The sequence below is a fragment of the Phalacrocorax aristotelis genome, chromosome 4 (assembly GCF_949628215.1).
Source record: "Phalacrocorax aristotelis chromosome 4, bGulAri2.1, whole genome shotgun sequence".
NCBI lineage: Eukaryota > Metazoa > Chordata > Aves > Suliformes > Phalacrocoracidae > Phalacrocorax > Phalacrocorax aristotelis.
Genome location: NC_134279.1, coordinates 16,614,315 through 16,627,873, shown reverse-complemented (window position 1 = coordinate 16,627,873; position 13,559 = coordinate 16,614,315). Strand labels below are relative to the sequence as shown.

The 13,559-nt window shown below is 35.8% G+C and overlaps 1 protein-coding gene across 1 annotated transcript in view; it reads right to left on the bottom strand.

Annotated features, from left to right (window-relative positions):
* Positions 1-13,559, bottom strand: part of LRBA (LPS responsive beige-like anchor protein) — a 419,175-nt gene that overhangs the window by 121,626 nt on the left and 283,990 nt on the right. Inside the window, exon 44 of the mRNA XM_075090413.1 lies at positions 11,929-12,041. Within this exon, the coding sequence (XP_074946514.1) occupies positions 11,929-12,041 (113 nt within the window). The remainder of the gene's footprint in view (positions 1-11,928; positions 12,042-13,559) is intronic.

The window sequence follows — 13,559 nt, the reverse complement described above, 5'->3', positions numbered from 1 at the left end:
ACTATAGTTTCATCTTCATTGTTAACTGTTACCTCTTTTGGTGAAGACGGCAATCTTAAAAATTACTACTGGAGGATCAGGACATCTGTACAAGTGCCTGAGAGTTCTGAAAAGTAGGCAGTTCCAGAAACAAAGTCCAGTGCAAACAGAAAGATTTAAAAATTAATGAAAATCTTATTCTTTGGAATTTGTTTTTCAAAACTTCTTCATCATGAAAAAATAAAAAAGGAAAAGAAAGGCAAAAAAAAAGAGAGAGAAATGGGGAAAAAAGAAAAAATGCTTTTCCTTGTGATTTCTTATACTGTTTTCTTATCCACATCCAACCAGGTATTTGGATTCCTGTGAATACAATTGTCTGTATCATTGAATTATTTATCCTTGCCAAGTATGATATTTTGCATAAGTTTTATTTTCAAGATGACTATCTGGTTTTCATTACTGATATTTTTCATATATTCTTTGGGCTTAAAGGACCAGGGGGACCATTAGGTCATCTCATCTAGACTTGTGTTTGTATGACAAGCCGTTAAATGCCTTTCCATTACATGATTTTGAGGCCAACTGTTTATACTTGATTATAGCATGAGCTGTATTTGGCCAACCTGCTTTCCAGAAAGGCATCTGACTCCTGAGTACACGGACAATCTGCTATTTTTGTTGGAAGCTTTTTCTACTGATAATTGTGATCCTCATTCTAAAAAATACATACTTCAGTTCGGCTATGAATGTACTGGTGTCTTACTAAAGAAATGTTATTACGCTTCTCTCTGACATATCACAGAGTCTCTACTTACCCAGTATTTTCTGTATATAAAGATACTTGTAGACTATAGACTTTTTAATAAACAAAAGAAATTGAGTTCTTCAAGTCTTTAGCGGTTGGACTCAATGATCCTAAGGGTCTTTTCCAACCTTAATGATTCTATGATTCTAAGTCTTCCATTTTAAGGCATTTCTTCCAGCCTTAACGTTTTTCTGCAGCCTGCCCACTTACCAATGTATTCTAATATACAGATATCTGAAATGTGTTCAGTGGTCCAGTGTTAGCCCTCTCACTGTCGTAAATATGCCGACTGCTGTATACTCTGCTGCAATCTAACTGCAACTGCATTTTTAGAGGATTGCTTGTTTAGTTACTTTATGCATTACCAACACATAATTAACCCCCAGAACTAGCCAATACTTGTAATATTGTCAGTGGGACTTCCTGATCATCTGAGTATAACTTCTTTTTCCCAGACAGAGATATAAAGACAAGATGCAAGGGTTTAATTAAACCCAAACTTTATTAACTCAGGTCAACTGGGAAATATCTGGGAACAAACTCCTGTAATGTAGATCACTACTCTTTCATCTGTCATTTTTGTGTTTGAGAACAGACACAAAATGCCATACCCCCCTCTGGACCTATTCTCACTCTCTGCTAGAACTCACCATTCTTCCTCTCAAAAAACTGAGCACTGCTTTCTTAAAAATTAGATCCTGCAACTCCCCCATCTTCTTTAGAGGGCCTCTTACCTTTAATCCATATCTAACTCAAATTCCGTAAAGAACTGTGTCCCCCAAAAAAAACCCCAACAAACACAATTATCTGCTTAACTGTTTGGACTGCCCTCACTGATCACCTTGAAAATTTGTAGGGAGAAGGGAAACAAATAGGACAATAATGTAAAGCACGTTCTGAAGAATACTTGCTGTTCTTTTTATGTTGACCTAAAACTAAAACCATTTTCAAGTACAGATAAGACTTGCAAGCAAGCAAGACTTCATATGGTCCACAGAGAACAAACAAACAAACAGTCATAATTACCCTAGCTACAAGCAAAGAAAATTATACCTTCTCATACAATTATGTTGCTAGATTCATTGCTTCAGAGAGCAATGCAGAACAAATAGAAATAGGCTCAAAAAACCCCCCAAACAACTAGACCACCAGTCATCAGTGGCTGCTAAACATTACTATCTAATTTATTTCTCTAGTCCACAACGTAGTTAAACTTCTGGCTGCCAAACCTGGGAGGTTATCTGAAGGGAAGGATGATGCTTTACACGGCCTCTTTCTTTTCTCTTTTCACTAGGCTCCTGCTGCTCTCTGCTCAGAGAGGCAAGATATTGAGCTAGATGAGCTTCTGGACTGGCCCCTCGCTTAACGACTTCATATTAAATGACTCTGCATCTTCCTACATTCACGGGCTGGTGCACATGATACAATAAAAGCCAGTCAGGAGCACTCCAGTACAACAAACTTGCAGTTACTTTTACATGCAAATGATTTTTTTTTTTTGCTTAGATATACCTTCTTATTCACACTGGTGAAGAAACACAGATAAATGCCTACCAACCACCTCATTGAATACTTGCACGCGCAGCTTAGGGTGCAGACAACTATTTCCCAGCAGCTCCTTTAACTAAGTGACAAGTGTAACCAGCTGACTGTGATCAGCGTTTTTATCAAATGTAAGATCCCTGGGCATTTCCTGATGCACTGCATAAGGGATGAAATTCTGCAACACTTATCTCAATGTTTTCTTAAATAAATTTGATATAATCTATACATACTAACAACACTGAGCTTTTTTATGTAAACGTGCTTTTTTAAATAGTTGTTGGCCCTTACAAGCCTTCTTTGAAGAGACACTATTTAGCAGAAATCATGCCATGAAATTTACCACATCACATTATGTTATAAAAAATTTTTAAAAGCTCAATTTTCTATTCTAGGGAAACTGAGAATTCAATAAAGGGCTGGAATAAAAGCAGACAATAGTTGTGTGCATGCAAATCGAAAGTATTTGTACATATGGTTTATTATTTTTTAAGATTTAGGGTTTTTTATTTAGATTTTTTAAGAGCACACACATACCTTTGAGACCACAAGAACAGTCAGGAAAAGCTGATCTAAAGGTGGTCTAATAAACAGAATGTCTGAACATGTCAATATAAATAATATTTAATGGTGCAAAACGCAGAAGATTCCCAAAGTCCACAGTTCAAAAATGGATTGTAAACTAATCTTAAGCATAAAAAATGAAGAAAAACTTTGTTTAGAAATATTAGTGTTGTTTTATATGTATATATATTTTAATATATATTTATATTTATATATATATTTATATATATATTAGTGACAGGATACACCTCAGGTTGTCTAAAATCCTGAAAGAATTTTAATTTAAAGGAAAAATCACCATGCCTCCATATTACTAACAATGTATCAAATGCTATTACAATCACCTGTAGCAGATCCCAAAACAATGCACTGCTGAACTGCAAACTTTTAAACTAACTAAGCACACACACACTTTTCATAAGGTCTAATCAATTGTTCAGCACAACTGAATGTGTCACACACTGTATTTGAGGTATTACTACACCTTAATACTACTGGGAAGGCACACTGAAGAGAGCTGTTTTGTGCTCGTACACTTCCAAAAGGTCAGGGAGAAAGGAAGTGGCATGTCCCTGGGAATCACGAGGAGAAATCAAGCTGCTTGCAAGCGGTGAGGAGGGTGTGGCATTATAGTTGCCTTACTTAGAAAATAACCCTGCCAGCCAAAAGCAACCATTTGCATGTACTATCCATGACATAATCTGTCAAGTGAAAGAAATCCCTGCATCATCATTCACTTATTTAAATTTTTTTTTTAAAAAAATCCTTTTATGGATTTTGAGAAAAAGGGTTTAGTGAGAAGCCACATGCACTTGAATCATAGACAACAGGAGATTAAAACATTCTCTTTCTGCGTTCCCTTTCCAGACCATGCTTCTCTGCCAACACATCATACAAGCCACTGTCACAGAAGACAGCAGCCATTATACCTAACACCAGATCTATATAAGTCAATCAGAACTAAAACCATAATACTTTTGGTTTGTACTAACAGCACAGGACCTCAAGGTAAAAGCTGACGCAAACTTGCATTTTCTGCAGATTAATCACTGTCAAGGCACACAAATTATACATTATTGTGTATCATGTGTAAGCATCAAGCCCTACAAAAAGAGCAGCAGCAGGCTAGAAAGATGTACTTGGGAAAGTTTTTTACTGTAATCTTTACTGTTTCATAGAACAATTACATTCAGATTATATCGATCCTGAATATAAGTAGTCAGCTAAGAGCCCATCAATATGTATTTTTTCACACATGCACTGCTTCGCTCCTATCTAAGGTGAATTCATCCATCATTTTATCACCTATTTCATAAGGTCTCCTGATTAGTCAGCCATCATCTTCAATACCATCAACAGATTAGTATTGTCAGAAAGGTTTATCAGCTCCCTCTTCATCTTCTTTTTCAGATTACCATATATGCTGAACAGTAAAAAGTACAGAAAAGACTTTTGGAATGTCAGTGACCACCCCACTTTGGAAACTAACCTTGTGTTTCTGATACTGAGGCAGTTCCAAGTGATTGGCTCAATATGGTATGTAAATTATTTTTTCCTAATCTTATTAGACTATTCAACTCAAACTTTTAGGATCATACCCTCTTCTCCTAGTGATCTTTTCCTATTGATTTCCTTCATTTGATTCACACTTTCATCTGCTGATATCTGAGTTTGAGACATCACTTGATGTGTCCATCAAAGGAAGTCCGCAGCCTGAGAACCACTTTAAACTCCTCCTTAAACAAATATTATTGTTGCTATTATTATTATTACTACTAGTAATGCAGTAATGCTCTCATTTTCTCTGAGTGCTATTTTTATACCTGGATTGTCCTTTGACCCCAACAGGCTTCCTACTCCTAGGAGTTTGATAAATTCAGTTTTAGACAGCTCCAGTTAGGTGAGAGAAATCCCATCCTCATTTCCAGTATGAGTGAAATTTTCAACTTAGCCACCATCATGTTTGTTCAGAAATGTGAATTACACAGGTGTGTGCTGTAGCAGCTCATAATCTGCTAGAGTTCAAATGTATGAATATAAAAAGGAAGAGAGACTGTATCAAGAGAATAACATTCCCTTTACATTAGGAAGACAGAAAACACACATTTAAAATGTCTATGGCCCCAAGACGTGTGTGTGAAATTATTTTATTTTGATTGCTAGTGCATTTTATGACCAGACATGTGTCCCATGGTTTCATGTGATCATTTAAAAGGCCATGAATGTCCCTCAGTTCATCTCCAATTAGAAGACGACATATGTTCAGGGCATCTAAAATTGAAACAAGATCAGGATGGACAATAACATCAGATATAAACAAAGAATAGCATTTTGAATACTCATTGTTAACTCTGAGTTATTGTTTTTTGTGTCTTTGAATATTTCTGCATTCCAAACAATACCCCTCCTTGAGGCAGGGGAAGATTAAGTTTATTAGGTTTATTACCAAAATGATTCTTAATGATCCTGTAAACTAGGGTTTTGCTCTAATACCTAAATAAATAATTTAAAAAATGCTTGAAAATAATTAAGTGATCCTAGAAACTGCTATATGCATCTGAAGTGCAAAGAGTATGCTTCTTGTGACTTCAAAAAATAAGCCTCTGGTGGGAAAAAAAAGAGAACATGGAAGAGAAAGTAAGAATGGTAGCAACCTGCACTCTCTCATCCACTTATATATTCTTTAGAGGAGATGGTTTGACACAGAGAATAACCAACTAATGACAAGGAAAAAAGACAAAGATATAAAAGGATGGCTATGGCACTGTAATAGAGCAATGGAAATTCCCAGAATATTGAAAAAAATTCTGTCTAGACTAAGAGTAGAATTTCAAAAAGCACATTTTGATAAATCAGCTCAGAGATTTATTTGGGTTAAGTTTCAGTCCTAGCGGGCCTCTATAAGAATTGTGGAGGAATAGGCATCTAAACATGCGTGGAAAACATGTTTATTCTGAAAAAAATCCTGAGAAGGATGCTGCATGAAGCTCAGACCAACATATCTGCACCAAAATCTGTCTTTGAAAGTGAAGCAAGTGGGTATCAAGCAGAGATCGATACTAAAACCCAAAAGAGCCAGAATTGTTTCAGACGCAGTAAACAGTATAGTGTCTCCAAGGATCATGTCTAAGTCGGGCTCGACAACCCCATAACTACTTCGTTTAAGCCCACAAGACTTCCTCGTGGCTGTTCCCGCTCCCCGGCAGCAGGGCCGGCGTGTGTCCCGGGAGGCCCCTGTCCGTGGTGCTGAACGCCGCCGGCGGGGCGGGCAGGCGCGAGGACGCGCTCTGGGCCGGTGCCTGACCATGGTGCTGCAAAGCCAAGATTGGGACTTGGAAAACAGGCGACTGTAGCAGATCAGCCACAGACCATGGGGACCATTTGCAGCTTTGCCTCCTAATTTTGGCAAATGTGCTAAAGGGACTGATACAACAGATTGACTCAACTGTCAGAAAGGATAATTGAGCAATTTTACCATTCACAAAAGTCCCCGACAGAATCTGTCTGAGGGTTACTGGCATTTGAGAGTCTCATGAAATCACTTTTCCGCTATTTAGAAATGGGGAAAACTTGTGTTGTTAAACCAAAACTTTTCATGGGAATATAGCAGACTACTCAGCACTTTACTTGGTGTGATTTCTAATTCCACAATAGATTTTCTGGCCCAAATAAAGAAAGCCCATAGTAGTCCGAAAATGATGGCACTGTCCTGGGACGTGAACAAGAGAACTTCATACTCTTGCACAGCTTCCTTCAAAGAGGGACTTCACTTTTGACTTCTTGTATCTCAAGAAAGGACCCCAATCACAATTACAATTCCTCCTCCACCCCCCATCCCTTTTAGTGCTCTCTCTTTATATTCAAAGAGGACAGATTGGGAAGAAAGGGTCTTTGTTCTCTCAGCTAGATTTTCCTCTTTTATGGTTTACTAAATGGTACCAACACATGCATCCCTAAAAATCAAGGTAGTGCTCAGAGTATTGGTTCCTGTTTGAATGCTTCCCTTCCCCTAAAAGTTTCTTTTAACACTGTCAAATGCCTAAATCTGTTTATGCCTTTGCACAAAGAGATACGGAAATCAAATGTACATCTACAGCAAGGTGATAAACCAGCTTCTGTAATAATTTCTCTCAACTGTTCCCTATTCTGCATACGATTTTAAAGAGGATGGAGTGTCCCTCTCCTCAAAGAAGCACGTTGCATTTCATAAAGAAAGCATGATAACTTGTTACCTGATAATGAAGAGAATCTGATAAATACACTTTATACTAAAAATATCAAAATCCATAACAGACTAACAAATTAATATTAAAAAATATGTCTCCCTTTCAGACATCACTGCTTCAGGCTGACTGTAGATGGGGGCTGGTCTTGATATCTCTACCACTGTTTCTTGAGGTGGTGCAAAATTCTAGAAAATATTCGGGACTTTTTCTTAACTGCCAGGGATTCTGATACAAAGGTTGAAATGTACTGTCCTGGTTTAATCAGGGATTCACGTGAACTGCCCTGAATGGAAAAATACTTGTACATTCCTTCCGAGCTTATCCTCTCTGGCTTTGGAATGCTTTTAAATTAAGTGGTATCTTTTGTCACAGGTACAGATGACAAATTTACTGCCTGAAATACCAGTGATGAGGCAACCAGGGCAGATGCTGAGCCCAGCAGTGTCAAGCATCATAGGTTTCAGTGCCTAAATTCTAGATGCGATTGCCTATCAAAATAAGTCATCACTTCTGCACCCGCTGTTGTTAGTTCTCACACTGTTCCTCTCACCTTCTTTTAGCGTCCAATTTTGGAACATGCTTTATGCTTAGAAGGGCACTGAGTCCTTCTGCTGAGTTTATCAGTTTTAACTGGTAGTGACCTGCATTGATTTCGTGTCGGAGCATGAGCTGAATAAAACATAATTTTCATTCCCTACATGAAAAGCACTGGTTCACAGAATGCCTGTACAAGTGTTAATGCCTCTCTAGACAAAACGATTTCTTTAAAAAATTTGCAGAAGTATAACAGGTGCACATCAAAACATTTGTTACTTGCTATCTCTTTGCCAAGGGGTAACAAGAGATAACTAAGCAAATTTCATGCCCATCCCACTCTGTTTCCTTGCAGGGGAAAATATGCAGCACAAGTTATATGTGCAGTAAATTTGTGCTCCTGAAATGGGCACCCTGCAACAGAACTCAGGCTGGTATGCCAAAGAACAGTCAACAGTGAAGTTTACATTAGAACAACAAAACTAGTCTAATTTGTCATGGTAAAAAAATCTATTATTTCTCTCCTGTCAAAGTGTATTTGATATCAGTGGCTCCCACATATCAGTTAAACACCTCACTTCACTGAAGGTGAGAGCTATTTGTTGCTTTTGCACACTTGACTGGAAAAGAAGTCATTATGTACCTAACAGCCACTGTAAAATTGATTATGATGTAGCAAATATTGCATGAAAATAATAAAAATTAAAATTAAAAAAAATTATTATGTACCCATGTAGCTATAGTGAAGACAGAAGATTTACAAAGAGCATAGTTTTCTTCTAGCAGTGTCAATTTATGCTCTTACAGAAATTTTGTGCCTTATGAAAAAAAAATTGTCAACAGCTACTTGCATACAGCAAGATCTTGTAACAAACTTTTGAGAGTATAAAATCATGCTTTGCTATCTCAGTATTTTCCATGTATTTTTACTTCTTTTATAAATATTATCCAAGTCTAGAAACACAAGCAATTTATTGCTTCCCCTGAATAAAGAAAATGGAAAAAAAAAGTGCTTTTGAATAATGTAAGGAATGCAGAAAATGGGACACATTCTGGTGGGAAACCGTGTCTGCTGTATATATAAAATATCTGCAGCTGTAAATATAATATGCAGTACTCATTCCAAACCATAGTCACCTCTTAAGAAATAAACACGGGAGTCAAAGCAGGGTAACAGACTGGCAGTGCACTCCTGGCCTTTGTCAGGAGCGTTTGTGAGGCTGACAGTAATAGTAACCACAATCCGTTTCAGTTGCTTTGGTTTATCATTGTGTGACCGATGTTCAAAACAGCGCCATAAGAAGCTGCTTAAATGAAGTGTTGGTTTAACCTATGCACAGCAGTTGTCTAAATCTATACTAACTGTGGACTTCTAGCTAATATATTAACAAAACTGTTATTCATATTTGACACTTTATAATTCCTAAGCTTAACTTGCAATTTCTTAAAGAAAAAAATTCTTCATTTTTAATTTTCTTAGGTACCAAAAAAAAAGTAAAAATATTGATCCGATATCCTTTCTGCCAGACCAAAATCAAAGCTTTCCTTTTCTTTTCTCAGTGGGAGCACTGAATCGTGATGCGTTTCTGGATGTGGATAAGGAAAAGAAATAAAGTGAAAGACTGTTAAAAAGTTAAATGAAATATCTTCAAATATTTTTAAAAGCTTTAGCAGTGCAAAAGCACAGATATGCTACAATACAAAATTAGCATTTATTTGGAAGTATTACTGCAAAGATAACAGTACTATAATGGAAATATCACAAGATACGTGATATTCAAACATTTTCATAGCAAGGTTTTTCAGATATTTGCCATGAATTCACGATCTGACACAAAGCTTAACATTTAAACTACGCAGAGTTTATACTGCTAGAAACGCCTGAACAGTAACCAAAACTTGAACTGCTGTATCTGAGACAGGTATGGCATAAAGACTTTTACTGTGGATATGGGAAGGACTGGCATTCATCCAGAACACCAGTTACATTTCCAGAGACTAAGACGCACTGTCTGATCAACAACATTTAACAGAACATAAGGGAAAATGCCTATTAAATATACATGTTTGTACAAATATCCACTATTCCCTAACAACAGAGGCAATTCTCTACTGATCACCTGTTAAAGACTAAAAGCTCCCAAGAATATCATGTTATAGGCTTAAATAATATTAATGAAACTCCTTCTACTCACAATACAGTATAACTGACATCTAATATTGCAATAATTATTTCCAGTATTAAGTTCATAGTTTTCAAACATATGATTGAGAAGGTTAAGTATAGACACAGATACAACCTAAGTAACGTCCACTTGGTAATGTCTCTAAGTAATGTCCTCTCTCAAGTACTCAAGAACTTCAAGTATACTTAGGAATCCTCACAGACTACTTTCATGAACAGAGTAATCCATATAACCAGTCACCGTTAATAAAAAAATGCACAGAAAAAGAGCGGGTTTCCTATCCAATTTCTTAATGGAGGCAAAAGCAGTACCTAACCTAAAATGAGGAAAAATTGCTCTACACTACACTGGGTTCTATTTCAGGGTGAAGGAAGAAAGACTAGGACTAGAGCACTGACTCAATTGACTAGTTTACAGATTAAAATACAATTAAAATTAAAAGGACATGCCTCAAAAGTATAACAGCTGGAGAACCCTCTTTTTTTTTTGTCCTGCATGATTTTAGCAATGACATCATATATGCAGAAGTGTCTTTTAACAAAAGTTAATGGAAAATGAGGTTGCAAAAGTCATGTCATAATCAAGGAAGTTATTAATAATTAATACATTTCATTTGTGTACTAATTCAAGCTACCCAGAGCTGTTGCTACTCATAAGTTTTCAATTTTCACTGAAGTATAATTCACAAGTGTAGTGTAGGTTGGTGATAGGTATTTTTAGTTGTAAACTACCTCCAGATATTTTTTGGCCTGGGGATTATTAAGAAAGTATTTATTAAATTCCACAACAAGAAATTACTTTAAAATACTATTTACCTTTGAAAGATTTGTTAAAATATAAAATATGTGTAGGTTTATCCATGAATATGGATTTGTGTCAGTCAGACATTCTGAGAAAGCATAACGTTTATGACCTATTTAAATTAAATAACACTATTAGAAAATGTTACAATGACAGTACCACAGTATATCTCTGCTTTGGACTTAAAAACATTATTCCTTTATTTTTATTTGTACCTACATATACACATACAAAAGGTACGGTACAGTCTTCAAATATATATTCATATATGCATATATACACACATGCATATCCACATATAGACATATATATATTTGATGACGAAACCATACCGCTTTTAAGGTTAAAATAACAACTCTCTAATAAAAAACTTAATTTTCTAGAAATTTTCACAGACCTCTGTTTAGCCTAATCAATTGCAAACTGCAAGCAAGAACTTATTTCTTTGGGCATTTTTTGTTCTATCAAATTACCAATTTGCATGGAAAACCATTGTAAAAAACAAACTATCATTAAAATACATTCTTCACCTTTTCTACTAAGTAACTATATTGCTCCATGTGCCAATCATTTCCCATAATACTTAGCTTTTAGAAAAAGATCCTTTTTGATGATCAGTGCACCTACTTTTTGTAGGGAAAATAAGAGACGCTTCTGCTTTGTAAAATGAAATATTCCTTTCTTGGAAAAGATTGAGAGAGAATAATCACATTCTATAAAGCTTTAAACAAGTTGTATAATAATGCATACGCATATGTTTGTCTGGGAAAGAACCTTAGAAAAAACAAGGCTACTCTTCCAGAAAGCAATTGTTAAGAAAAGTTGTTAAAAACTGACAATGTCTGTCTGACAAAAGATAAGTGCATTACTTGTGCGTACCTGAAGGGGATACACAGAGGAAGTGAAAAAAATAAAGTTTCTGCTTATGGGAATAAGAGCAATGATTTAACAGTACTTAAAATATAACAGTACCACAGGCTTTGCTACTAATAAAGCACAGTTCTCATGAGAAAAACAGAAAATTACTTGGCTAATTTTTAATCTTTAGCAGCCTCTGAGAGCACCATCCATTAACAATTATTAAATTGATACAAACAGAAGCAATAAGAATACATCAATAATTCATTTTTCCTTAATCTGATCCCTATTATCAGCATATGCATATAGAAATGAAACGCTGTTAATGGTTGTACATTTAACATTAATGTATCAAAAGCAGCAGAAAACATTAACAAGACTGAAAGCTGTGATAGATACTGGAGAGAAAAAAGGTATATCTGATGACAAATACCTTTGACAAATCCCTGAAGTTGCTTGGAAGTGTAAGGTCCAACTCCTCTGATTCATAGTTAGTGATAACCCAAGGGAAGACAGGGTACTGATTTAAATCATTGTAAGTTCGACCTGACAAACAAAAAACCCCCACCACGAATTAGAAGAGTTATATTTAACTAAAATACCAACCTCTAAAAGATACAACAATATAACTTTATGAGCTCTTCAAAGGAACTGTAATTTATTTCAGATCTTTTACCATTTCATTATTCTACTTTGCTTTATTGAAAGGGATAATGAAAAAGTTCACAAACTGCTAGTATTTAATTTAAAACATTGCAGCCCATTTCACTTTAATTGTAAACTCTTTTGCATACAGTAAGAGTGACAGATAAATCCATTCATTTTCTATGCATTTCTCCTTTCCTTGTTTATGTCATCTTGTCTTCTGTTTCTTTAAGGTGAAACCCTTCAAATATGTTGAGGGAATGACTTTTGTTGATACTAAAAATTAAAGCAATATTTTTACACACTGTATTAAATTCAATATGTGAAAGCAGAATGAAGCATCTTAGGATTTCAGAATGAGAAATTATGCAAGTAATAACCATTTCATCTAGAGAATTCACTTTGAGGGGAATTTTTCCTTGACCACTGACCGCTTATGGATATGTCAACATTTACCACACGTGCACCTTCATGCATCTGTAAGATGGAAATAATACCCTTCTTCCAGTAAAAACAAAATATTCAATTAGAATAACCGTATATCGTACATACACCACATACCCTGGTTTATAATTTTAAAATGCATCATTTTTACACAGATCCTGTCCTTTTTTAAGATATTGTTGCAGAAGATCCTTCATTCATACCACCTCCAATCAGTATGTTCTCAGAATTTGTCTAGCCTAGTCTTAAAAGTCTCAAAGGACAGGTTTTCACTTCTCCCCAGGAGTATTATTTCACAACCCAATCTATCAGGCTGTCAGAAAACATTTTCTAAAACTCCACCTAAGGTTTTTCTTTTTCCGGTTTTCTTACAACCATTCAGTATTTTCCCATCCTGGTTTGCAGAATTTTTAAATGGTAGAGTCAGATCCTTTCTTTCCCTAATCAGCTGGTGGTGTTGCACATTATCTCTTACTCAGGATTAAGGCTACTTACATGACACCGTGGTATCTACCTTTATTGGTTTCAAATTGATAGCCATCACAACAATCTTGTAACTCCCCATCATGGTCAACTAAACTTTCCCTTTTTCCTTAATGTTATCTTTTTGTTCCTTTGAACTTCGAATACCAAGTAGGTAAGAATTCACTTTATTATTTCAACAACATATTAAAGCTGAAAAGGATCATTCACTAGAGCCACAGAAAACAGCGTCATGATCTTGGCTCATTCCACTTCAGCAGCAAGGAGGCAAGCAGATCTACCCCTACTTTTATAAAATCTGCCAGCATCCTGGCATCTCTGACTAGATGACTGATTACAGAAATTAGCAAAACTGACCATTTGTATAAAATGTAATTACTGCGAGCAGAGGCACTTTAATATCAATTGTGTTAGCAAGAGCCAAGTCTGAAAGGGAATTAACAGACCTTTCAACGCTGTCAATACCATAGAATAAAAAAAAATGAAAATTGA